Genomic DNA, 27,625 nt, shown 5'->3' on the forward strand with positions numbered 1-27,625 from the left:
CATCTCAAGCCTGAATGTATTTTTATCTTTTCCAGAATATGTGATTCAGCTGCCAAACTTGGATAAGCACAGATTGTTATATCCATCTTTTCCCCTCTCATCCCCCAACACCACATTTTTATTGGTCTGTTCTTGCCAGCTGTTGCTCTATTTGCTATCACCCTCTTCCAGAGGACTGGATGATTTTCCTGGATGCCATTCAGCCTCCTGTGCCCTTCACATCATCCTCTTTCCTGTGGCATGTATGCTCCTGGGCTGAAGGGTGATAGTGGTTTGGTGGTCAGCTTGAAATTAAGTACCCAAAAGCTGGCCAGACCTTGGGCCAGGAATGGAGTTTTTTTCCTGAGGAGAAAAAGGAGATAAACTTGACCTCCCCTAGTACATATGTTCAGTAAGGCAGCAGCTGTAGAGCTGCCAAGAGGAACTCAGGAGAAAAGTGAAATGTGTGGCTTTGGGTTTTTTTTCCTCTGTTTTCCAATAGAAGGAGGCATTCTTCATCTAGCACAGTAAACTACTAAGCCTCTAGGTCATAAAAAAATTAAATAGTTTAAATAGTAAAATAATAATTTTAAATCAGGCACAGAGTTGGCATTGCAGCTCTGCTCCCCCCAAGAGCTCTGTGTGTGCTCTGGAGCTGGCACTTGCAGAACTCCATTATTCCCGACAAGTGCTCAAAGCAGGAATTGGCCCTTGAAAAGAGTCGTGGAAAATAATCCCAGAGCTGGCAGGCTCAGCCAAACAGGATGGGCTCCTTCCAGGCTGAACCCTGCGAGTAGGTGGGGCTGGGGACCAGCTGGAGATACTGTCCAGTTTCTGTAACCAAGTGTGTTTGTCCATATCTCTCAAATAAGAGGAATACTGGTTCACAGCTCCCATGTCCTCAACAGCTACTTCTCCTGCTGGGATCAGAGAGAGAAGGCAGGCAGAGGTTCAGGGCTTCACAATCATGTTCCTTTAGAGCAGCAGAATCTTTATTTAGACAAGGAGCTGAGAAGCTGAACCTGAAAATAAACAGGTTTTATCCTTTCGTATCTGATTATTTATTTTTTCCCTCACAAACAAATATTCTTTCTTACATGTAAATACCAACATTTCCTTCAAAAAACTTCCAGCAGAGGTCTGAAATAGTTGTGTCTCCAGAAAGTCACATTATTTGAATAATTCCTGCTTCAGACAGGCATTTAGGAAACAAAGTTGTCTGTAAGTAAAGCATTCCCTTTTTCGCAGTGAAGAAAGCAGTACTTTGAAGATTATAACTCTCAAACATTCATGGTTTTTACAGCTGTGCTTATGCTGCATTCATATTTCTACTGGAAATGACAATTTTGTGTTTAAGGAGTTGTCAAACTGTTTTTCTGTTGACTGAAATGTTGATGTTGCAAGTTGCATAGAGCAAGTGGGAAACTCTAACCCCAGGATAGCTAGCAAAGTTTTAATGCATGTCGAGGGCTGAGAAAAGCATAAAATTTCATAATTGTTTTGTAAATCAAAATTCCTTCCCCAAAGCCCTTCCCCATTTCAGCAGCTGCTCTAAATTTCTCTGTTTTGGGAATTTTGTAATAGTTTGAAACATCTCTCTCCGATCCTGTGCCATCAAGCATGCTGATCTACTTTTTTGTTTATTAGCTTAAAATGTCTTATAGATCTGTGTCTTTATTTCCTTGCAAGTCAGGCAGAACCCCGAAGTTTCTCTTTCCATGTGTGTGGCTGTTATAACCAAAAAGAAATAAATTTTGCCCAGTCTAACAGCCATGACCTTTTCAATCTCAAGTGCTTGTACTGAATTCCATCTGAGTTAGCAATTTTTCCTCCAGCACTCAGAAAAAACTCTCTGCCCTATGAATAACTTTAACAAATGCAAAAACTGGTTGCTAATCAGACACAGAAATGTCTGCATTTGGTGAGATTTGTGAAGCTGGTGGCTCTCAACATGTGGACTGCTGCCAAAGGGCACCTGGGAAGGAGGTGAGCTGGTATTTGCAACCAGGCTCTTCTGCCACAGGAACATCTGGGGTGAGGAGTTGATCTGATCAGTAGAGCTTAAGCAGCACTTAATTTGTTGCTATTGACCTTCCAGCAGAGGCACCAGACACTGTGATCAAACACCAGGCTGTTCGACCAAGATTAAAGGTGCCTACTTCTAATTTCCTTTGCTAATAACATGGCCAAACTTGTGGTGGTGGACAAAACACCCACACACCGTGAGGGAAGAAGATGTGAGAGGACAGTGAGGTGGACTAAGAACTGGCAGATCCCTGAGAGTCCTAATCAGGGCCACAGGATCTAGCTGGGGACCTGTCACTAGTGGTGTCCCCCAAGGTTCAATACTGGGCCCAGGACTGTTTAGCTTACTCATCAGTGGACTGGAGAGTGAGGGGTAGCTGAACCAATGTTTGGCTGGTGGGCAGTTAGTCTGGTGGGGGGAGATGAAGCCAGTAGAGATACCCCCTCTGTCCTAAGCAGGCTGAGACACTCTGTGTTTGTTTTTGTAGCCTTACACAGGAAAAAAAAAAGACTAGTTATTGTGAGAAACGTGCCATATGTTATTGCATATGGCTGAAACATCTGCATATGTAACCAAGGATCTGATATATGTGATGAGTTTCTGGTGCAAATCTAACAGTGAAGGAATTGTCTTTTGGAAATTTTTTATTCATTTTTTTTCAACTCTCTCTAAAACTCTGAGGGAAGTCAACCTTGGCTTCATCTTCACGGGATTTCATAAAACCTAGAGGGACCAGTACACATAGACTGTATAGATGTTTTCACACCTTCAATTATGCTTTTTGTCCCTCAGTGCTTCCTGTGACTCATAAAAGTAGTACAATATAAAGAAATCACAGTGTACTGCACACCCAACGGTGACACTGTTAAGGTAAAGAATTTAATAGAGTTACAAAAATAAGCTGGACAACAACAAAAAAATCTGTAGTTATAGCAGTTCAGATAAAATGGGATAAAGAAAACTGCTCTCATGCTTAAAGATGTCACTGATAGCCCAGCTGACTAGTTAACCTAAGACATCCAGGAGCAGTGATCACAGGAGATCTGTTCATTGTGCATGTAAATCCTTCTATTTTCCCCAAAGTTACAGTGTCTTTATCAAGAAGGAACATATAAAACACTGGTTTTGTGTTGTGTTCATACAGCTCCCAGCACAAGGGACTCTCCCATCCTGGCAAAAATTGTTAGACTAGAATGGTTAGTAAAAATACGACATACCAGGAAATAAACTGATATTTGTCTAAATTCCCACTAAGCTAGGGAGATGCCATGGGGATCTGAGGGATAAAGTGCTTCTCCTTGCTGGAGAGATAGATAGAGCTTTTCACATGAAAGCAAAAAGTTCCTGTTCATTCAGTTGTATTTGTGGTGCAAAATTCTCAATCACATGTAAGTTCCCCTGAACTTTTAAGTCAGAAGTCAGAGATTCACAGAATTGTTTAGATCGGAAAAGAGCTCTAGGATGATCGAGTCCAACTCTTAACCCAGCATTGCCACACTCATCACTAAACCATGTCCCTAAGTGCCACATCCCCAAGTCTGTGGATCTTGGTTGTTTCCACCTTTCAGGAGCGGCTTTGTGGGTTTTAATCCCTTAAACTTGCGGGGTTTGCACTTGCTCCAGGGAAGTGCCTGCTGTGCTGTGGGCTCAGATGGGCAAAGGGGTGGCAAGGAGACTGGGGGAATTGCCAGGCACTTCTGAAGTATTCCACTCATACAAGTCCCTGCCCATGAAAGAGTTGCCTGCCCATCCATGCATCGCTCACAAACCTCTCCAAATAACTGCATAGTTTCAAGACAGCTATAATTGGGTGTAATAAATGCTATCGTAATGAAATCTCCTCATAATGGGGATACTTGCTCCTTAATTCAGTATTAAAATGATCTATTTCAATATTGAATCAACACTTTAGAAAAATCAATGAAAAATACATTGTAAAGCTATCTGATTTGTGGATGATCTTAGGTGAAAACCATTGATAAATGAGAGAAAAGACCCCAGACTGAAGCACTGTGCTTCAAAATAACACAAAGTAAGAAATAATATAGCATCAGTTTATTCAGTATTACTTCCAATCTGCTCTTATATGTCAGAGATATGAGAACATATGATTCCTACAGAAGGTTTCTTGGATGGCAAAAATTCCTAGATACTACTTGAATTATGTTCCAATAGCTCAGCATTTGTGGAAGGTGTCATCTAATTAAACCAGAATTTTAAAGTACCAGACAGCATGAAGACCAGTAATAAGAGAGCAAGATCCATCTGTATTACAGATGGGATGTGCAACTCTAATAGTATGGCTTCAGGCAATGTTTAATTGAGTAGTTAAATTATCTTTTCCAGACGGGAAAATAAATTATTGCTCATCTCTCCAATTTATTTTAGCTTCTCCACATTCTGTTTCCTGAGGGAGTGCTGAGGGAGCATGGGACATCCCCAGATATGCCTGGGATGATTTATTCTCCCCATGCACCATAATTCCCCCTTCAAGGAGGATGTCTTGTATGCATGTGGAAGTCAGTGTGTACGTAACTGCTCTATTCTCCTCTTTTCTTGCAAGGAATGTCTGCTTTATCACTGTGGTGCTAATCACAGCTATGGGTTACGTGTGTGTGTGGTTTTATACATATTCTTTTTGAAAATGCAGGAGAGAAAATTACTGGTTCAGCATCCTTCAGTCAAATCAGGAGCACGTGTCTCGTTGGAGCTGTGCAGTTTGCCCAAGAAGCTTTTCCAAGCTTTGGGACAGCCTGGAAATCTTCACTTTGACTCACAGCATTTTGTAGTGTGGGATTATTTAGGGAAATTGTGTCAAATTTCAGACTATTATTCCTCAGTTGCCCAAACTCAGGCAAATAAGCACACAGAAATGCATGATACTCTGTGTAGTATGTGGGAGCAGAACTTAAAATGCTGGAAATTTTCAGTTAATTAAGTATTGGATCCACAGGATTACAGATCTCCAGCTGGATGAACATTGTCCATGGTCAAGGGTCTGCATATGAGCATAGCTACGTGAGTGTGTGCTAATTTCTCTTTATGCTGGCTACAGGGGCACAGCTGGTATTCGATCTGGGATGAAATCTCCTGCTCCAAAGTCACTCCTTGGAAAGTCTTGAGCAGATTTGCGTTGCCTGGTTGGGTTGGTACCCGGCCACTGGGTTGTGTTGTGTGACTGGGGTGTTTTTGATGGAGACTAAAAACAAATTTCTTACATCTTGCAGAACCACAACCTGAATCCCCCATGATTTCTGAATATTTGTGAATGTAATAACAGGCCTCTGTGTGTGGCAGAAAGCTAGACACAGTCTGCCCGCTTCCAAACAAAGTGAAAGCAAGTCGTGACTTGCTTTCCAGTTGGCCACATCCCAGCCATAGGTCGTGACGGTGGTCTAGATGAGATAACCATGTTCTCTTTGTGTGGCCTTAAATTCTGCCAAAATTCTAGGGGACAGAGGGTGAAGTAGCTTTTAAAGCACTTAAGGAGGAAAGGGTCTGTACTAGTGCAGCAACAAGGGCACAGCTCCCTGGGACAGAACATGTGCATCTGCTAAAGGGAATATCCCTCTGCAAGCACCAGTAGTTTGGGAGCTGGGAGTTACATAGCCCTTCTACCTGTGATGGAAAGGATGGGTGTCCCTACAATGACAATTTAATTTTTAAAAGAAGGGAGCACAGGCACTTTCTAAGCTGCCTGGAGCATGAATTTAGTACACATAGTTTCTGAAAGGACTTTACTAGCCAACTTCTTCTCGATAAGCCTGTATCTCCTAGGCCAGTCTAAGTTGGGCCTTTCAAGCAGACAGCCCTGAGGCACTGCTCTGTGTCAGGATCAGGACTTTAAGGCTGTCTGCACAGTAAGGATGCAAAGCTTGTTCTGCACCCAGGATTATATATAGGAAGGAAAGTATGCCTCCTCAAACTGCTTGCTGCTCTGCAGCTGAGTGTACCCTTTCAGAGGTTATTATAACCCAGAAGGAGCACTGAATTTGCACTTACACTGCTGCTGGCACCTCAACTAGTTCATTGAGAAATAGCACTCACACTCCTGCTGCGGTGTGATGACTCTTCCAGGGTCACCATGATCCTTGAGTCTCAACATCTCAAAGTATGAAAAGTGTATCTGTCTTCAACAGAAACTAGTTGCTATTTGTGATTCAGACAGAGTTCTACTCCTTGGGCTGCTCAAGGAGAAGATGAGTGAAGGTCGTGGACCTTTGTGCTAGTGCTGATGGCCACCCTGGGGCTCCCTGCAGGGCATGGCCAGGCCTCCTGGGCTCCACTGACCTCCTGTCACTCTGCAGGAGCTGTGCTTGAAGGGATTGGTGCACTGCACATCAACCCAGACAGGCACTGGCCCAAGTATGGGGCATGTGCAGCTCTCCAAGGGGAGAATGCCAGACAGAAAACTGCATGGAGCAGCTGGCTGAGGCTCCTGTGACACTACCACACAGCCAGGGTGCTTGCAGCTGAGCCTTCCCCACTGCTGCAGTGACTTTTTCCACATGGAGCATCACTAGTTGTCTTTGAATACCTGAATCTGTCTTCTGTCAGTTGTGCCCAGTACCAAAACCAACTGCACAGTGCTGGGTTGCTGTTTGCTGCCCGGCCGCCCAATCCATCCACTTCCCACTGGCTGGGGGTTTGACCCACCTCTGAGCCCACTAATCTTGGGTGATGACCTAGAGTTTCTCAGGGCCAAAACACCACCAAGAAAAAGCAGCGTGCCTTTTTAGTAGGTCCACACCCAGGGCATTGCTTCTCTGTGCCTGCTTTTCACTGTCCCCAGTTTAGTTCTGGCACCCCAACTTTAGCTCTTGTCACCGTGCTGTCTCACACCCCAAGTGAGGAGAGTGATGCTTCAGTTCACACCCCTCGCCTGGTGAGTGACCCTTCAAAGAAATCCGTGTAGTGACACAAGTGATTTTTATTGAGTCGTAGGACTGTATTTTATGCTCTGAAGGAACATTTACTTCATATAAAGGCTTTGACATTTTTATAGAAGTGGCTATAACTGTGTTATTTCATACAAAGAAGAATTTATTAAGCCTGGATCTGAATCTCCTTTTTATGTTATGCAAACGACTAATAACAACCCTTCTTCATTACCAGCTCAGTGCTCGGGCCAGGGCTATTAAATCCCCCCTTCCTTCAGTCTGCATCTATCAGGCTGCCACATTAGGCTGCAACATCATCAGAATTCATAAAACCAGCCCAGACTTGTACTGGGATTCGAGGCAGCAAAATTAAAACCTGAGTTGCAGAACACAATGTTTCTTTGGCTGTTGTTGAGGTATTTGGGGGCACGGCCTGTTGACTGAGGCATGACAACACCTTCATCACTTGTAATTATAAAAAAATTTCACAATCACCATATAGTAGGGAAAAAAATAAAGGTTCATTTCTCTCATTGCTCTGCTCAGATTACACATTCTGCTTTTTGTATTTTCAGGAGTGGTTTCCACTGTGTACCATCCGGACGTGCAATCTTCCCCTCCAGCACTGCTACTCCTTTCTCTGCTCTTGTCCTGGAGGTGGCTACAGAGGAGGGTATGTGACACTTGGAAGGGCTACTGGGATGTGCCTGGGAAGGCTCCATTGCATTCTGGGTGATCTTTAGACCTTCACACTTGTAAGACTAAACTCAGTTCTCTGAAAAATCTTTCAGTGGGTTGGAGATTTGCTTGGGGATTGTGTGATACACTAGATGTTTAAAAGCAATAAGGACTTTACCTCACGTAAAGTCAACAGAACAGAGAAGTTCTTGAGAGAATAGCCATCCTGGGCTCATCTGTGGCTGGATATTTGGGGACAGTCCCCCAGGAGTCAGGCGTGCATTGTACTTTAGTGGTGTATCCCAAAAGAAAAGCCCATTTCTCCTCAGTCTGGGATGACCACCCCACCCCTGAATCTGGGTAAATGAGCTGAGGACAAGAGTTGTTTCTCTGGCTTCTGCATGTTCTGAAAATACAGCTGAATTGAGTCCTGTAGGTGAGAAAAGCAGAGGAAGACCTTTTTTTGTGGATGTGGATAGGATTTTGTGTGGGCTAAACACCAACTGTTCAGCATCTTTTGTGGATGGATCCAGCCCAACCGATCTGAAGTGGCATGTGCTGAGCAAAAAAATACATATCTGAGGGAGTTTCTAGCCATCATCTATGGAAGAAAGGGAGAAGAAAAAGGCATTCCTGTGAGTTTCATATTCTTGGCAGGGGAAAGTCAGTGCTCTTGCTAGAGCAATTCCAGGAGCTGTAATTATGCTTTTGTGTATCAAAGGAGAAGGGTGTTTACACCCAACCTCGTCTCTGGGTAGATGAGATGTTCTGTCTTGTGAAATTGTCACCTTCAGGCTGGCTGCTCTCACACTGCTAATGCAGAGCACAATTTTCCCCTGCAGTGTAGTTGTAGCAACCTGCCAATGTTCACCCAAGGCAACACCAGTTTTCCCTGCTTTCATGGCCTTTAGGTCAGACTCTGGCCTGACAGAGAGTGCTAATGCAGATTCTTCAGAGCTCAGTCTGTGACTTCCATTATAAAACATTAACTCTATAAAAAAAGAAATGTGTTAGTATTCCAGCAAAACACAGAGATAATTTAGATACAGGATAATTACCTGTAGTGAAGCCTGGATTGATGTGAGCATCAATCTGCTCTTTCTGGATTCATGTCCAGCCTTTCATTGGCACTCCTGGGCATGCCCCAGGTCCGTTGCAGAAATGGCTGTGCCGAACACCCACGGTCCCAGGGCAAGGACAGCCATGGGCTGGGGGCTCTGCTGGCAGCTGGGTCCTCAAAGGTGCTGCTGTGGTCTGGGTAAGATACCCAAACGCAGGGTTTGGGTATCTTACAGTTCACTGATGAGTAGAACAGGTAAGGACTACAAAGCTTCAGCCTAAAAATGAAAAATAGTTGCTGGATTATGAAATATTATGCAATTAAACTAACATATTTTTTCCCATTTAATAGCCAGAAATAAACTTCTTTGATTATGGCTCAGCTGCCTTTCCCCCTCTACCAAAATAATTTCAGAAAAGTGCAGCCTGCCTCTAGAAACAGCTTAAAAACAAGGGGTTTAATGAAACAGAGTTAAACAAAACCCCAGACCCAGTCATCCTTCCCACCCAGGGCTGCCAGACGTTCACGGCCACCCAAGCCTGATCTGAGGGCTCAGCACAGCGATGCTGAACAGAGGACCCCGCAGCCCGGGGGGTCGCGGACACGGGTGGGTGGGTGGGATGGTGCCGGGGGGCCTCCTCGGCGGCGGAGTGCTCATTCCCTGCTGCGCAGCTCCATCTAGGGGCTGCTGCCACCCGGAGAGCAGCCGGCCGCAGACATGCTCCCGGGCAGGATTCCGGGAAAGGGCAGCACCGGGAAGGGGAATGCCGTGGCTGTAGGAGCCCCAGAGTGTGCCAGCTCCGGAGCTGCCTCCAGCCCTGCTCAGGGGTATGGGAGCGAGAAGGATTTTGTTATCTAACGTGCTGCAGCCCTGGCATCAGCAGGATTTGAGCCTGGGAAGCGCAAACAGGATGCAGTTGTTTGGGCAGGCAGAGGTGACTCTTCTTTGTGATGGCACTGGACACATTGCTCAGGCTCTTAGAAGCAACTCTCTTTCCATCAGGTCTCAAACCTAATCTGAATAAATTTCTTCACTGAAAGGGTGGTCAAGCATTAGAAAAGGCTCCCCAGGCAAGTGGTAGAATCACCATCCCTGGAAGTGTTCAAAAAACGTGTGGATGGGGTGCTTGTGAACAGGGTTTAGTGGTGGACTTGTCACTGTTATGTTAAGGATTGGACTCGATGATCTTGGAGGGGAAGTTTCTGGTATGGTTTTCTTTGCTGTACTATGTAGAAAGGACTTTAATGAGGACCAGGTCTGAGGTTCTCTGAGGAGGACCTTGTTTTTCCGCTCCTCAGGAAGCTCTGTATCCCTCATGTCCCATGAAGCTGTTCAGGGGGGAGGAAAACAGATGATTATCAATGTTGGGCTCTGGGGGGGAATGGGACATTGCAGCCTTTACAGGTGCCATGAAGGGAAAGAAAAAGCAAACCCCATGGCATTATGCATTTTCCTTTATAGGAGAAATAAACCCTAAAAATGTGCAGATTCTGAATGTCTAACATAGGGAAGGGACTGGGGAAGTCCAACTGTGAGCCAAGTCACTCTGCTCCAGGCTTACCGGAGAGCTGGTGAGTGGTAATATGACCAAGGACTAATTGCCTTCAAATAACTGGAAAACCAGCTCCAGGGTAGCTACAGCTGACAGGGAACCTGCTAGCTCTATCTGAAGCATATTCAGGAGCAGATCAGCAGCAGCGAGAGTCTGCACATAAAGTCAAGACTCGCAAGGATTTGCTAGTTAATGTTACCAGAGGAAAGATTGCAGTTATGCCACAGCAGTGAAAGGAACACCCTAATCCTTAACTGAGTTTGCTGACAACCACAGTTACATCACACTTACCCATTTTTCAATGTTTTAGATTAATTTTGAGGGGGTCCTTCTAAACTGAAGAAAAATTGGCCAGAAAATGAGATCTTTTCTCTTCTGTATGCAACAGTCACCATGTCTTAACATAAGGTTTCATGAAAGGCCAAATTCCTATCAGTCTCAGCAGAAAGAGTAACAAGCAAAGGAAAGACCAGCAAGCGAAAACACCTCGTTGCAAGAAAGAGTCAGGGAGACTCAATGAAATGTGATTATTTATTTAGAAAGTAATTGCTTTATCACTGGTAGATGTCAGTGAAACAGAAACATTCATCACCAGCCTGGAGCTACCACTGAGCTAACATTCACATTCCCATGCCCTGTATGCCATGTACTGAGGTGTACGCTGTTCGCTGCAGCCAGATCAGTTGTGGATGAGGGGGAGAAAGGGTAGCAGTCCTTTGGTGTCCTGGTGAAAGGCTTGGCAGAGGTAAAGGGGTAATTTCTCGTTTTCACATAGGTAGCAGAAGTGTGTGCCTGTCATGGGCCAGAGACGTGAGGTAATGGAAAGTTACGACAGTGGAAAGCAAATAGAATCCTGCCCAGGCTTCTGCACCTCCAGGTCCTCTAAGGCTCCCTGTTCTTCAGCAGCTTGTCAAAACACACAGGTCCCTACATGCAAAACAATTACAGAGGAGCACTGATGTATTTGCCTGTGTGCTGAAAAGACTAAAGGTAGTGAGAAGCCTTCACCTGAAAGGAGGGGCCATCGTGTCAAAAGGAAAGGTTGAGAAATACTGGCCTCTGCAGCACACAGGGTGCTTTACCCCCTTCACATCTCCCCATGACTGCACCCCGTCCAGCCAAAGTCTGTGGATCACGGTCCTTCACTGCCTGCTGGAGAGCTGCTCCAAAGATCCCCTATCTGTCCCTGTGTTCACCAAGAGGTCTCCAGTGGCAGGCTTGAGTATTTTGTCTTTTCTGTGCTACTGTATGTAGAAAATCAGAAAAAATTAAGTCTAAATCCTGACACCCTCCGAGAGCTTAAGCTGTTTCCCAACGTGAGTTTTAAAGGCTGTGACTTGTGTCCCTGGTGAGGTCTTGGAGGAGTTGTGGTGGTTCCACATGTCTAAGGAGAGGACCACCAGTTCTGGTGTGCAGAGGAAGTGGTGACTTTCTCCCCTCTTTTTGATGTCTCCAGATATGAAAATCTCCAGAGCTCCAGATTTTCATATCCCATACCCCTTCTGCGGTTAAAAAACAAACAGACACATATTTGCATTTTTAAGATGTACAAATGAACCATCCCCATAGATATTTGACTACATGGTTGTGCAGTGACACTTGCTGTACTTGCCTTTCTCCTGGAGCAAAGCGAGCATGTGTGCTTTGGATTAGGCAAAGTGTTTCACTGAGAGACTTCACTGAGAGCAAGGACACGCTGTTGATTCACTCTGCAGCATCTCCTGGTGACTTGCTCCTCCTTGTGCCTAACAGGAAAGCTGGGTAAAGAGAGAAGCTTGACTTGCACCTCTCCATCCTTGGTGGAGAAAATATGAAGTGTGCTACTCAGTAAATTAAATACATGCATAAATTAAATACATGCATTCGTGGTGCCTTTGAGAAGTGTTCATTCACCCGAAAGCTGAACTCAGGCTCTGGCTGGATTTATAAATGTCTTTTGGGTGAGTACAGGATCCAAACAAATAATTCCTGTCTCTGTAGCTGGCCTTGGAGAATTTTATTAGCTAATTAAGGTGCCAAATGCAAAGGACAGAACTGAAGCCACAGTGTCAGTTAAAATTTAGTTACTCTGTTAATTGAGTTGAGGAAGTCTGGATTATATCATAAGCTGCTGGCATCCTGTATGGCTATTAGAATATTACCATTCATTTTACTGGAGAATGCAAATAGCATCACTGTCATACTGAAGGATGGCATAGCATGTAACAGGATGGTGGAAAAGCTGGTAATTTTATAAAAGTTTATAAATTTTGGTGTGTGGATGGCCTAGTGAGCTGGATCTCTGCAATGCTTTCCAGGACACAGGACGAACAGGGACTATTTTTTGTGTCAATGCAATGAAAATAACATACAGATTCTCTGGAGCAGGGAGAAGGGAAAGCAATTTTCATGTAATTGATGTTGTGAAGCTTATCAGAAATTCTTCACTTTTAGGACTGTTTCAACAATGAAATTACAGGTTTTTAAATCCTCCCACACAATGCAGTCATATAGTAATATCACTAATTGTTGTGATACAGTATTATTTACTCCCAAGTACTGCCTTTTTTATTGCTGGTTTAAAGTACATGTGTCTGTATGTGTTTGTATCTATCAATCTTCTGTCTAAACCAAATCTCTCTGCTTAGCTTGAGAGTCCTGTGGGTCCTCTGCACTCAGCCTGTGCCAGAATGTTGACTGCCCACGGCAGAGCTGCAGGTAAGCTGAAGCTTTGGGAGTGGATGCTTCCACCACAAAGCCAAAGGTTTTAGGAAGTGGAGAGATCCAGCAGTGTCTAGGAGAATCTGAAGTCTGTATTTCTGATATTTCTGGGGGGAGCGTGGAGACAATTTTAATTCTTTTTTCTCTATGGTGATACATGGAAACAATGTTCCCTAAAACATGCTCTTTACTGGTCAGCCACACAGGGTGATTTTTATTTTATCCTAATTCCCAGTGTGTCTGTCTATACAGTGTGGACACAGCTGGCTCGTGGATCTCACTTGGTAATACTATTTGTTTGAATTCTGGTGACTACTCAAATGCACCAATGACTACTGCAAAGGCTGCTTTGAATACAGCAGCTGTTCTTTCCACCTTATCTTCTATGTTTTGCACCTGCACACAAATATACAAAGCCCATAACTTTATCTCGCATATGCAAAATGATCTTCAAGGGCATCAACAGAAAACAGGGGCAAACAATAATTAAATACATGCATTTATCCCAGTTGCTTTACTTTTACTTATTTATCAGCAACACAGTAGTTTCAAGTAAAAAGTCCTCAGAAGACTGATTCCCTTTCATTAAAGGGAAAAAACACCTATCTCATGCACATAACCATGACATGAAAAATGCAAGTTTAAGTCTCTCCTTTGCCTCAATCTGGACAAGTTTCTATGACTTGGGCAGGCTTTTTAGTATCAGATATGGGAATGGGGGTCCTAGAAATATTTAGCTGAATTTTTGGAGGTTTGACTGCTCCACTAATAACTTCTTAAAGATCTACAGTTTCTAGTGCCAGCTCCTTACAGCACCTGGACAAAGATTTCCCCAATTCTGGTTATAAAAAGATGGCAAGAGGTCTGCCAGGACATGATTAGAGCCAGAAAACTTTGATTTCTAATTAATTAATTAATTAACTTTAAAGGAGTTTGGGACTTTGAGATCTAATCAAAATGAGGTCTTTATTTCATAAATTGGATTATTTTCAGAACATATGCATTTCAGAACAGAAAATTTGCATTTATGTCCCGGAATGAGCTTATGGAGTACTTTTACCCCTGTACTGTCCTTTCAAGGACTTAATGTTAGTAGTAGGTGAAGTAACCGTAATATTACACATCTGCCAAGAGAAGTAATTTTTTTGTTCACCATGTCACTTTTACAAATATCAGGTTTTTTCAGGTATCCTTTTTAAGTATGTGGGGTTTTGGTTTGTTTCATTTTGTTTCTGACGCTGTGAGATGAAGGTAAAACACGGTCCAATTCCTTCTTGAAATGATGGTTCGAGACCCCGAGGGCCTGTGCTGCTTCAGCACTCACCTGCAGGAAAGGGAAGGCTGCAATCCTGCTGCTGAGGGTATCTTTTGAAGGAAAAGGTCTGTCATCCCAGAGCTAGTAGGCATAAAGTATTACAGTTCCCATTGCACAAAACAACAGCCTTTTTACGAGCAGACATTATTCAAGCCATAAAACCCGTGCATGTTTCCGTCCTCTGTTAAATGTGTCTCTAGATCTATCCAGGGAACAACTGCTTTTCCAGTTTATTTGTACGGGTGGAGTTGAGGAACACATTTAATGTTTGTTGCACAATCCCCTGCTATTCAGACTTATGGATTGCTCTTTCCCTACTGCTCCCAGTGCACTGCAGCCCTGGCCACATCCGTCCCAGCATGGAGCTGAGTGAGCCAACCCCAAAACATGCTCTGATGGTACAAGGTATTGCCTAGTTGCATTTCCTCTACCTACCATCTTTCTTCCAGTGGTGCCTGTGAATTCAGCAGGAGAACAGGGTTTTTTTCTGTGTCACCTGCTGGGACTCAGTGCTGCCCAGCTGTCCCCACTTGGTGCCTGCAGAGTGTTGGTTGCCAAAGGAAAACCCACTCCAGGAGCAAGCTGGCAAAGATGTAATGGGGATGATGGCAGGTAGAGTTCATGCCTGTGCCTCAGCCCTAATTGGCTTTCTAGTATAAGTGCAGGTAAATTCCTTAGAGAATCAGATAAGGAAGATAAAAGCCTAACACAAAATAAATGGAGAAGACCCCCCTACACTCCTAAATGAATGGTTTTAGTGCTTCTGTGTTTGGATATAAATGTAGAAACACTTCTAGTTTTCTATGGTTTTTATGGGCACTTAGAGCAGCCCAATTGTTCTGTACTTGCTGAATATTTTTTTCTTGGAAAATTTCTAGTGTTAACTAAAAATTGATCTCCTCTTTGTGACTAAACATTTTAGCAAAGGTGGACAGTGTTCGTGATCTGCCTTAGCTAAACAATACTGTGTCATATTAATCGGACGTGAATTTTTTGCACACATGATCATGCTACAAACAAGGAACAAATTTTCATCAAATGAACAGGTAGAACTTCTCTAAATTTAATTGTTGTTGGTATTTTATTGTTTTATCCTGATATAGTGGCAAATAAATTATAGAATTATCCAGCTCACCACCTCTGCATTTTCCTGCCCCAGAAAAGAGAGTTACACTAATGGAAAAGGGATGTTGAGGTTTATTTGGTGCTAGAAAACAGTAACAGAAAAACTGAATGCTATGGAACTCCAAGTTGTAGACTTCAAAGGGAACACACCTGTTATGCTTTACTAGCTGGGTCCTGTGTTCTAGACAATAAGTCTAGTCCCTAGACAATAAATTAATTTCCTAGGAATTAATAACTCCTTATTATGATTGGTTAGCTACAAAAATCTGCTATAAGTATAGGCACTGTCATGTCTCAGCAGTTGGGGGTAACAAGCTGAACATCATTAATCCATCCTTTGGAAGATCTTCTTTGTAGATAAGGCTTTGATTCACAACATTCTCCTTGAGATAAGAGGGAGTGCCTGAGTCTCTGCACAGTCACAGTCAGGTGCTGGTTTGATGTTGCCTGTGCTTGGGAGTGGAAACAACCACTCAGGTGAACAGTGCAATGAAAACAGTCCATTAACTGGTGGAGTTACATCATGTCTGGGGAGCTCAAAGAACAGAAACTGCAGCCGTGCAATGTAGAAAGTACACTTGAGTAAAGACCCTACTGGGGCTCCTGTCATGCCTTACCAATACTAAGATTTATTGTATTTCAAGGGCTTTGTTGTGGTCTCTTTAGGTTGAGAGTTTCCTTTCGTGTGTTGGATGTTCCTGTTAATGTCAAAGCTAGTTGTCATGGCAATTTTTAAATTGTTTAATGGGCTTTTTAAGTCTTCTAGAGTTTAAATCATACTGTACTGCATTGGGTTTGCATGGCAAGGTTTTTGCAGAGAAGGCTACAGGGTGAGAAGATACCAGAAGCTTCCCCTATGTCCAACAAAGCCAATGCCAGCCGGCTCCGAGATAACCTGCTACTGGTCAAGGCTGAGCCCATCAGAAACATCACCCCATAACTCTCCATCTTCCAGAAAACCTTTTGCACTTTCCAAAGCTAACTATAGCCCAAATAGCAGTGGTAAAGAGATATGTTTTCTGGGCTTTGTGCTAATATACACTACTTTTTGGAAAAGTACCGTCCCCCCCAAAACTGCAAAAGAATTCTACAACATCTGCTCTATGGTCAGCACTGTTTGTCTGGGCAGAGGTATAGAATGTCTCATTCTGGTTTAATTGCATGTAACATGTAAAACTTTTACTACATTTGCCTCTACAAAAAAAGATTTCTCTTTCTTTCAGTATCTAGAGTCTCACCTGAAATTGGTAAATATTAGTTGACTTCTATCAGCTGTGGGAATGAAGCCTTTCCCACTCTGTTAATGTAGGTGCCTCAGGTATTTCACAATGCCTGTGGAAGGCAGCCACTTCATCAGTAGCCCAGTGTTTTCATTGCAGAATGACAGCAGTAATAGCAGGAGGTGAAAATTACACTGTGAGACTTCTGAGCTCTATTAGCTAAGAGGGGTGTCTAAACTCTTTGCTCTAACTTATCCTGGAATGTGCAATAACAGGTAATCTAGTCCTATAATGCTTAGATAAATGACTTCTTTGCTAACCCAAGCATTGATGTTACTGTGGTTGTATTTCCACAGCACCTGGGTGGGCAACTATGCAGCATGCTCTATGCTTGTTGGGCTTTCAGCCTGGATTATCACAAAGAGTTTTAAACAGAGTCAGCCAATCCATTCATTTTACCTTTCATTAAACTTACCTCTTTTTTTCTGGGGTGTAGAGGTTGACAGAACAGATAAATAGAGTATTTACAGTAATGCTGGAGTCAAGAACATGAAGAAACTGAAAGAGGAAGGGGTTGGTAGGAAAAGCTAACATCTCTAATTAGATCAACAGAAAAAACCCACAGTGTTCTAGCACAGAAGTCCTCATTATTCAGCAACAGCGACTTACAGTCCCTACAATTGTCTAAGCTCTATCAGATGGTGTAATAAAAGACTTTATTGCTCCCTACAAATGCCAGGTCTCTTATATAGGAATTGTCCCACTACACTGCATATCCAGTCATAAATGTTATATATCCTTCCCCCTAGCACAGCAAACCATGACTTGAAATAAAACCCTGTCTGACATCTTCCTGCTCTTCTACCCCATCTCCTCTGGGGCTAAGCTCTAACCATGTACAAACACTTACTAATTGTAAGCAAGTGGATAACAGTTTCAAAGCTAAGGCTGCACAATACTACTTGCTTGCTGCTGGGAAATGTAATTTCAAAAGCCAGACCCTTGGATCACTTGGCACTTCTGCTAGACCAGGCCATGCAACTGAGCTTGTTATTGGTTCCAGTAACTACAGTCCATTCCCTGCTTCTGCTCCTTTTCTGGTCATCTTCCTTTCTGATATATTACCATGGAAACAAATCTTGAAAAAAGAAGTATTCACAAGCAGGTGGTTTTGGTTTTAGATACCATCTCTTCAGTTTTCACATTTACAGCACTGGTCCTGTTGGGGGCATTCTCTTTCTCCAGCTGCCACTAGATGGTATTGCTTCAGCAGGCACCTTCCCACCTGCTCTGCACCCTTGCTGAGACACAGACCACCAAAAAAGCAGGGGCTGGCTTTATTTTTTATATTCTTCAAGCATCTCCTGGCAAATGTTGTTGAGGACAATGTCTTAGAAAAGCAGATATTTAGTCTCGGAATTGACAGCTTCTTGTGCTTGCAGCACAGTTTCTGCTTAAGGGCAAGTTTTGTATTTGCTCTATAATCCAGAAGGTAAGACAGGTCTGTAGTCTGCCTGAAATTTCAGAATTCAGGTATCGAACCTGAAGCAAACAGGCAAAACTTTGTATGCTCCAAGTCTTAAATAACTAACACGAAAACACAAATGAAAAGCTTATTTTTCTCTCACAGTTGCAAAATTTTTCTAATAGTTTTGTATTTCCTTTCTGTGCTCGCAAAAGAAAAGCAGTTGAACATACAGGAAGTCATTCAGCAAAATCATTATAAGTCTAGTAGATGAAAGCATTAGTGTGATAAGATATGAAGTAATTTTATATTAAAAGTTAATGACTTGGACTGTTCAGCCTTAGGAGATTCACTACTTTCTAATCCTTTATGCACATCTTTATGGTAAGTTTATACGATGTGAAACTTATTCCACTTTTATGTTTCCATGTTTTGTTCTTTTCTTATTAAACTGACTTATGTCATTATTTTTCCTACTGGAGAAACAAACAGGAAAGTCAAACCAGAAGTGGAAAGAACATCATCTAGCGATTAAATGTTCTCCGCATCCACATTCATACTTTTTTAATCATACGATTTATATCTTAACTATAACTTAACTTCACTGATTTTTTTGATACATTATTTTTATTCATTGAGAAATAAACTCAATTCATTGAGTAAACAAAACCTGCTCCCACAGGTTTGTGGAATTTTGTGAGTGGCTAGCTTGATTTTAATTAGATGTTTTGAAGAACTAGTTGGAAGGTTTAAAGTAGTGTTGCACAGCAAACCCTCCTTGCATCCCCATCCAACTGAGTAGGGGCTACAAAAACCCCCCTTGTCCACACCAGCCCTCTTCTGCCCCCCTCATGCAAACTGTCTTACTGGTTCAGCTGGCAGTGGAATCAAACATTAGGAGGACTGTTCTATTTTAAAAGAGCACAAAATTGGTTGGTTTACAGTGAAAGTGTGACCACAAGAGCCAGACCTGACCCTGTAAGCACTGAACTGCCTGAGCTGTGCTGCATCTGAACGAGCAGGAAAGAGTCGCCAGCCAAGCTACGTTCATTGCTGGGAAAAAAAATGCTTCTAACAACATTCAACTTCTTTCTCACATATACTGGAGAAAACATAATAAAAGGCCTCACTATGCAGAATCAGAGGGCAGAAAATGAGTGCTGAAGACAGTGTTGCTCCTTGCCTTCCACCTTTACACACTACAGCTGCCAGTGCAATTTAGTGTCCCTTGCCTCTAGCCCAGGCAGAAGAAACTCACTCTGAGTAAGGTCTGAGAGACAAGCACACAGCAGGAACCATCAAGAACAAAGTGCTTGTTTCCTGATCTTACTGATTGCAAGGAAAACAACCCTCTCGTATTTCTTCTCTTGCAGGGCAGCAGGATGCCATGCTGGCCCAGGAGGGAAAGAAGAGGCCACTGTGCTGTGTGGCACTGCAGCAAGAAGCAGGGCAGAGGCCACCGTGCTGGGCTGCAGGAATGCTGGATATCTGCACACTGCAGGAAAACATGAGGAAGGAGTCATGTGTGGAGTTAGTGACTCACACAATTAAGATTTGGCATGGCTGAGTGGGAAGATAGCAACATGGCTTTCCCATAAAAGGGGCAAATATGTTATTGCTGTGGTATATGAGATTTAATTAAATGGCAAGGTCAATTCAACTGCTTCCAGAGCTTTTGTTTGGAAGCTTGCAAGGCTTTGTTTCCTGCTAAAGCTGTTCATTGAGTATTACCAATTAGTTCCCCTGAAAATGAGACTGATTTCATAGCAGAGACTGTAACACTCTGGGCTTCTGTTGAAAAGCTGTGTTCAAGTCAGTTCCTTGGTGAGTATTTAAGCAGAGTAGCTTCAACAGGAACATGAATTAATAGCTTGAACAGAGTATCACCTTGGAAATGCTTACTGCCCACCAGGCTAGAGGAGAGTGAAGTCTGCCTGAGTCCTTAGTCTCTCATTTGCAGCACCTGTTAGTTATTACCTGTTTCTCTCAGATTTTGACCAGAAGTTTTTTCTTTGTCTGGAGAAGGAATTTCAATTTAGTGCCAGGAGAGCAGGAAACCTTTAAATGAACAAACCCTCCTCCTAGCAGGACCACGTAGAGACGATTTGCAGTTTCCTTTTAGCAAATGCCTTAGCCCTGTGTTATTTCCTTTATGGTGTTTTGTACTGGTGATTTCATCAAAATGTGTCAGTTCCATGAGGTTTTTTGGCTCCAAGACCACTGCCATTTGCTGGTAAGCCTTGACCTTTACCCAAGACATCTGATGGCAATTTTGCTGTGCACAGACACTCTCCATCTCCCTCAAGGAAAGCACCCATACAGTGGCACTGATTGCGCTGCTGTTTCGAGCTGGCAGAGAACCTGCACAGGGTGGTTTTCTCTGTAGAGTCAACTCTGCTCAAGCCCAGCAGAAGCTGCTGCCATGGTCCAGACCCCAGGCTGCCCTCCATTGCTCCATCCCCTCTTCCCTCAGTCCCTCCATCTCTCCACCCTTCTGTCCCTGCATGCCTCCATCCTTCCATCCCTTCATCCCTTAGTCCCTCAATCTCTCAATCCCTTCATCCCTCCATCCATCCATCCCTTCATGCCTCCATCCCTTTGTCCCTCCTTCCCTCTGTCTCTTCACCCCTATATTGCTGTATCCCTGCCTCCCTCCATCCTTGCATCCCTTTGTTCCTCCACCCCTCCATCCCTCCACCCCTCCATCTTTCCATCTCTCCATCCCTCTGTCTCTCCATCCTTTTGTCCCTCCATCCCTTCATTCCTCCATCCGTCCATCTTTTCATCCCTTCACCCCTGCATCCCTCCATCCCTTCATTCCGCATCCCTCGATCCTTTTATCCCTCGATCCTTTTATCCCTCCATCCCTCCACTCCTCCCTCCATCTCTCCCCTTCCCGGCGGGGTTCCCCGCGCTGCAGTTCCCACCTCCCACCGCTAGGCCGCGCCATCCCGGCGGTTGCTATGGCGACAGCGGCGCTGCCCCTCCGCGCAGCGCGGTTGGCTGCCGCGGGTTGCTGAGGCGGCGCAGGGGCCGCGGCGGGGCCGCCATGGAGCGGTTCGGGCCCGGGCCCGTGGAGCGCCGTGCCCGTGGCCGAGTTCAGGCCGTGAGTGCCGGGGCGCGGGCAGGGGGAGGGCTCGGCGGCGGGAACGGCCGGGCGGCGAGATGCGGGGAGGCTGCGCGCTAGGCCGCGGCGGGGGGAGGAGCGGCCGGCACCGCCGGGAGGCCTCCTGGGGGGACCGGGGGAGAAGCGTTCGCGGGGCGGGAGCGGCTGGTGGAGGGCCGCAGCGGGAGGGAGAGGAGGAGACCCCGGGTTTGCCTGGGTCCCCCCGAAACCCAGGTGGAGGCTGCCGGGCCGCAGCGTTACCGCTCCGAGCCGGGCTGAGCTCCGAGCCGGGCTGAGCTCCGAGCCGGGCTGAGCTTACACACGAATGTTTGTTTTTGCTGCGTAGGGAAAGCGGTGAGAGTATGTCAGTATATGAAAAGTATTTGTCAGCAGTGGAGTTTTTAACTTTGGTAATAAGCTGGAGGTCATCTTACTCTTCTGTGGGTAAGTGCTGATAGAAGAGTTTCTGATTTCCGTAGGAAGATTCTGAGTGGAGTTGTGCTCGCCACTCCCGAGACCCCGAGGCAAACGCTAGTAAAGGAAAAGATTCCGAATGCCCTTCTTTTTTTATGCTGCCTAAATGACCAGCACATGGCCGGCAGGAAGTGCTGTTGGCTGCAGTGTACGAGCTGTGCGCGGCTGCACGTGACTGTCAGAGGATGAGAATTTTTTTTCCCCACTTCCACTTTTTTTCCAAAGAAACGTCAAGATTAAAACTGATTTCAAGCAATGTGCTATGGCACAGATATGTCTCGATAAAACTTTTCGAAACTACTTATGCAAAAAATGCTTTGAAGGTGCCTGGGAGTTTTAAGAATTATGTATCCCTGGCTTGAGTTGGCTTTTGTGCATATTTGTGTTTCAAAGCCCTTAAGGACACATGCCCTTGAATCAGGGTGTCTTTGAAAGTCACAAGGATATTGCCTGGCTGATGTGTTTGCTTGAGCATAAAATGATGTGGTCAGCCAGGCAGAGTGAGTGAGAACTGGTGGAAGCACACACAAAACAAGCTCTGTGTGGTGTTTTGTAAACATAAAACCTGTTCTAGCAGATCAAGTTCAGGGAGACCTTACCAAGAACATAATCCTTCATAGTGATTCTCTGGGTTTAAGTCTGTGAAGGCAAAAGAAGTTTTAGTGTATTGGCTTCATGTTCTGAGTATTGCTACAGTTATTCCAGCTTTCTTAATGGAAGCTGATAACTTATTTTTAAGTAGAGGACCAATACCCCCAAAAAAGGGAACTTTCAGTAGTTAACTGTTAAAATCATTCTGTGTACTTCCCTCTATATCCCAGCCTGTAGAATTTGTCATTTTCCCGGACTTGTAGTTACTGAAAAAAAAAAGAAAAAGAAATGAACTTGGCAAATTTTAATGCAGAAAACTGTCATGTGACAAGTGCATGTGACTGATATTAGATATTTAATAATTATGTGATAGTATACTGATAAATGTATTAACATAACTCCCCTAAGTTGTTAATGCTTGCAAAGCAGTAACAGGGAAAAAAATCTAACGATTGTTTTTAATCTTGTTTTTGAGCTCTGACTGGCAGAATCATTACATCATTTTGAATACTCTCATTTTTATTGCAGCAAACAAATGCATATCCCAAGTCTTTTGCTTCTAAACAGTACATTTACTCAGTTCTTGAACAGTAATTTGCTTTGGTTTGGGACAAGTTCTTGTCCTGTTTCAGGTGTGTATATTGTGACTTTCTTCTGTGTGTAACTTCTCTTATTTATTTCAGAAATGAGGGTTCATTAACATCAACTTTAAGAACGCTTCTGTTCTTCACAGCTCTAATGATTACATTACCAGTTGGGCTATATTTTTCATCAAAGGCTTATGTATTTGAAGGTAATTCTGCTTCTGCCAATTAGTATTATTATTACAAAAAAAGAGGAAAAGCACAATCCTGTAATAGCATCTTTATTCTTCCTGTTTTGTTTCCTTCTGCAGACCAAAGGTTCCGTAATGTCTAATTAGAACAGAAAATTATATAAATGGTCAATGCATCCTTCCCTGCATTGTGATCTGCAATCCAGTGTTTGCTGTTTGTTATGCAGTGGCTTATATAGCACAGAGGTGCATTGTTCCCCTTACCTAAAGGGTATCTAACACCACCCTACAGCAGACTTTTGTCAGAATCATCAGGGATATGTTTCCTGCAGGTATTGCAAACTAATCATGTGTTCAGGGCAGAATAATGTTGTTTGTGGAGTTTCTCTTTTGCTTTTTAAAACATCTGTATTTGTAAGTGTAAACAAGTTAATTCATATATGCAATTTCAGATATTGAATGTGGTTGCTTGTAGAACTTTAATTTAAAAAAAGAAGGAAGAGGGATTTTTAACTGTTTGTTCGAACAGCTAGCCATGTTGTAGTCTCAATTCTGCAAGGCTTTAATACTTTTCTCCTGCAGTACTATCTCCTTCAGAAGTGGGGAGGAGGGAGGGAGAAGGCAGCTGCTTTTAGGAGCAGTTTGTGAGTATGAAACTGAGTTGTTCCAAGGCCGTTCTCTTTGGTGTGTACTGCTGTATGTAGTACACAGAAGGCTCAAAGCTTGTTAAGTAACTTTCAAGATCCCTTTTAGCTTTTTTTTTTATCTGAAGTGTAGCAAACTGAGCCTTAACTTCACTGTTAATGACAAGATCTGTCAGCACTGAAAGGATTGAGCTTGTCTTTGAAGGGTGGTATTTTTGGAGTGGTGTAATGTGTGGTTTTTGGTTTGCTCTTTGGGGGATTTTGTTGGGTTTTTCTTAAATTAATTAAGGGAAACAATATTTTGGTGTTTGCTCTTCCGATATTTGAAGGCTTATTTCATATGAGATGTGTTCATGTAATTTAGCTGGTGGGGAGTTACTGTTTTATGGTCTAAATATAGAAGGTAACAGTCCTCTAAATGTAATTGTTCCACTGTTTTCTCCTGTTAAAGTGGCAAATAAATTACAGAATTCTCCCCCTTCTTCCCTCCCCTCACCCCCTCATTTTCCTGCCCCGCAAAGAGCGTTAGGAAAAAAGGATGTTGAGGTTTATTTGGTGCTGGAAGATAGCAGCAGAAAATGTTGTAGATAAGCTGTTGACATCAAATCCCGGGGTATTTTATCTTAAACATTGAACACTGCAGTGTTGCTTTGTTCCAAAAGTAGTTTCAGGGCCTTTGACTATCACGGTGAATTCTTTCCTACGAATCATTTTGAGCTCAGTCTTTTGATACAGGAGCACTTGTAACTTTGGCCTTTAGGAAGAATTGTGACTTGCCGTGTCAGAGTTCCTAATAACTGATATTCTTTACTCTCTTTGTTTTCCCAGGTTCCTTAGGAATGTCGGACAGAGACAGCTATTTCTATGCTGCCATCGTGGCTGTAGTTACTGTTCACGTGGTGCTTGCTCTCTTTGTTTATGTAGCGTGGAACGAGGGCTCGCGGCAGTGGCGGGAAGGCAAACAGGACTAGAACGAAGATCATGTCATCTGGTGTCTACAGACTGTAAATCAGGGGGTTTTGTGAGCTGAAGGAAAAGCGTTCTTCAAAATGTATAATACACGTGTACAAAAGGAGGCTGGTGCCTCAGCTGTGGTTGAAATAAGACTTGTGCTCATCTTGCCTGTGTACCCTTGTTTTCTGTGATGTTGATGGAAGTTGTTCTTTAGCCAGCCTCTGTTACATCAGGCTGAGGAGGTCTTCACCTGCAATTAGAATGGAATAATTATATATTTTTGAAAACTCCTGTAGCTATTTTTGCCTCTGAAATAACATTGGCATGAAGCAAGCATTACATTTTCAAGGAATTAAATTGCTAGTTAAAAAAGCTGCGTTACTTACTGTCCAACTATAGTGGAAAAGATTGAATTTCACTTTGCTGTGGATAGTTTCCTGATTTGTGGGGAGTGTTGTTTAACCCCAGCCAGCAACTGAGCACTATGCAGCTGCTCACTCACTCTGCCCTCCCAGTGGGATGAGTGGAGGAATCAGGAAAGCAAAGTGAGAAAACTCATGGATTGAGATAAAGACAGTTTAATAGGTAAAGCAAAAGCTGCACACTCAAGTGTGCTTGTTTTCAGCACAAATCCAAACCATAGCCCCATGGTAGCTATTATGAAGAAAATTACCTCCATCCCAGCCAAAACCAGCTCAGTGGGACAGGTGTAATTAATACATTTCTGAGTTTAGAAGTAATTTCAAGAAACAGAATTGTTTAGGAACTCAGGTGATGTCTTTCTAATGTGAAATACAACTTTTTTGTTTGTTTTCAAATATATTTTTTATTGCAGTGTAAAATTCAATCTTCAATTTCCCTTTATCTTGATGATACAAAGGAAAGGGCATAGCATATTTTTTGTATGTCTTTACACAGGTATGTATCTCCTTGATATTTGCTAAAGGATGCAGTTGGATTTCCTGTGGTAAAGCAGTGTCAGTAACAGCTATAAGCTGCTGGAATGGATGGCAGGGGAAGGACCAAGAGAAACAAGCTGTATCCATCTGTAAATGGTGTCCTTTATGAAGCAGAGAACACAAGAGTGACCACATAGAAAATTGCCTTCTCTTCATGAATACTTACTTGTACACTGTGAAATGATACAATATGTTGATTGTTTTCTTTCTTCCTTGGTTGTGTGTATAACTTTCTCTAGTCAAACCATAGTGAGATTTTTTGTGTTGTGGGATAACCCGAATTTCATTCCACTTCTGTGCTGTTAGCAAGCTTTTTAGTCTCTGGATAAAAAACTCTCCTAAGGTTCCAGCAAGGCATAAAACTTTCCTAACACTGATAATGGCTGTTAAGCTGTTGTGCTTGAGGTTCTTCTGTTAATTTGAGTTTTCCAGATTAAGGTATTGGTTTAGCCTTTTTTTGAAGTCTTTTGCATAATATGGGGCTTGGCTTGGTTTTGGTGCTGCATATGTCCATGATAGAACCTAGGCATAAATGAGACAGAAATTGGTTATCTCCAGTGGTTTGAGGAATGTGTCACCAAGTCTCAGTCCTCTCTTATCCACCCCAGTGCCAGGTGTGCACAGGCATAGACACCATGGCACACTAATGCAAATCAACTTTTACACTTTGCTTCTGACATGTTAACTTTTCTCATCCAGACCCCTGTTGGCAGGTTGCTGCCAGCAAACTGAAGAATCGTCTGAGTACTTGAAACACAAAGTTAGTTTGTATGTGGGCATGTTGGCTTCCCATTCTCCAGTGTATGAACTGTGCATTGTAGAACAAATACTTCCTTTTAATAAAGAACTACCCTGCAATACAAGATCTGGTAAACAAGCACGTGTGCTGAATAGTTTTTGAATAATGTGTTTAATATATATAGAACAGCATAAAGGAAATATGTAGCACTGCTCACAGTGGAGAAAAAATGAACAGTTAAACCTATGGTAAAAGGATGTTGAGGTTTACTTGGTGTGGAAGACAGTAACAGAAAAACTGAATGTTCTAGAACTCTAAGGTGTTTATTTCAGTGGGAGCACACCTGTTGTTCTTTACTAGCTGGGTTCTGTGCTCTATATGTATTTTATGTTTAACATAGCAGAATCCCTAGACAATAAATTAATTTCCTAGAAATAACAGGGAGATTTTTTCCTTACTATAGCTGTACTACAAAAATCTGAGAAGTTTGACCTCTGCGATAAGTATAGGCACTGTCATGTCTCAGTGGTTGGGGGTAACAAGCTGAGCATTAATCCATACATTGGAAGATCTTTGCAGATAAGGCTTTGATCCACAACATTCTCCTTGAGATAAGAGGGAGTGCCTGAGTCTCTGCACAGTCACAGCCAGGTGCTGGTTTGATGTTGCCTGTGCTTGGGAGTGGAAACAACCACTCAGGTGAACAGTGCAATGAAAACAGTCCATTAACTGGTGGAATTACATCATGTCTGGGGAGCTCAAAGAACAGAAACTGCAGCCGTGCAATGGAGAAAGTAACACTGAGTAGAGATCCTACTGGGGCTCCTGTCATGCCTTACCAATACTAGGATATATTCAAGGGTTTTGCTGTGATCTCTTTAGGTTGAGAGTTTCCTTTCATGTGTTGGATGTTCCTCTTAATGTCAAAGCTAGTTGTCATGGCAATTTTTAAATTGTTTAATGGTCATTGTATTAGTGTTTTTAAATAATATTGTACTGCATTGGGTTTGCGTGGCAAGGTTTTGGTAGTGGCAGGGGCTATACAAGTGTGGCTTCTGTGAGAAGATGCTGGAAGGTTTCTGCTGGGTTCAACAGAGCCAAGGCTGGCTGGCTCCAAGGTGGACCCACCACTGGCCAAGGCCGAGCCCTTCAGCGGCAGTGGTAGCGCCTCTGGAAAGCAAAAAAAATCCTGTGCAATTGGAGCCAGAGAGAAGAATGAAAATATGTGGGAGAAACAGCTCTGCAGACACTCAGGTCAGTGAAAGTGAGCAGCTTTGGCTTGAGCTTAGGGATGCCTGACTTAAATCACTATTACCTGCCAGCACTGAGTAGGAAGTCTGTAGAATGAATGGTTGATTAAGGTACATGAACTGGAAGCAGTC

At 43.3% G+C, this 27,625-nt stretch overlaps 1 protein-coding gene and 1 long non-coding RNA gene across 2 annotated transcripts in view; both read left to right on the forward strand.

Annotated features, from left to right (window-relative positions):
• The window catches only part of LOC108639327, a 67,615-nt gene extending 47,849 nt beyond the window's left edge, over positions 1–19,766 (forward strand). The window contains exons 3-4 of the long non-coding RNA XR_001920387.2: positions 7,461–7,558; positions 19,375–19,766. This is a non-coding gene — a long non-coding RNA (uncharacterized LOC108639327). The remainder of the gene's footprint in view (positions 1–7,460; positions 7,559–19,374) is intronic.
• Positions 19,767–20,196: 430 nt separating this feature from the next.
• Positions 20,197–26,381, forward strand: VMA21 (vacuolar ATPase assembly factor VMA21). The gene is given in 5 exon segments (XM_029959186.1): positions 20,197–20,234; positions 20,942–21,077; positions 21,079–21,107; positions 22,856–22,965; positions 24,420–26,381. Coding segments are annotated over 5 exon segments (456 nt in total). The 3' UTR covers positions 24,563–26,381.
• Positions 26,382–27,625: the final 1,244 nt, after the last annotated feature.

Source organism: Manacus vitellinus, unplaced genomic scaffold, assembly GCF_001715985.3.
Source record: "Manacus vitellinus isolate BGI_N305 unplaced genomic scaffold, ASM171598v3 scaffold_19_pilon, whole genome shotgun sequence".
Lineage (NCBI taxonomy): Eukaryota > Metazoa > Chordata > Aves > Passeriformes > Pipridae > Manacus > Manacus vitellinus.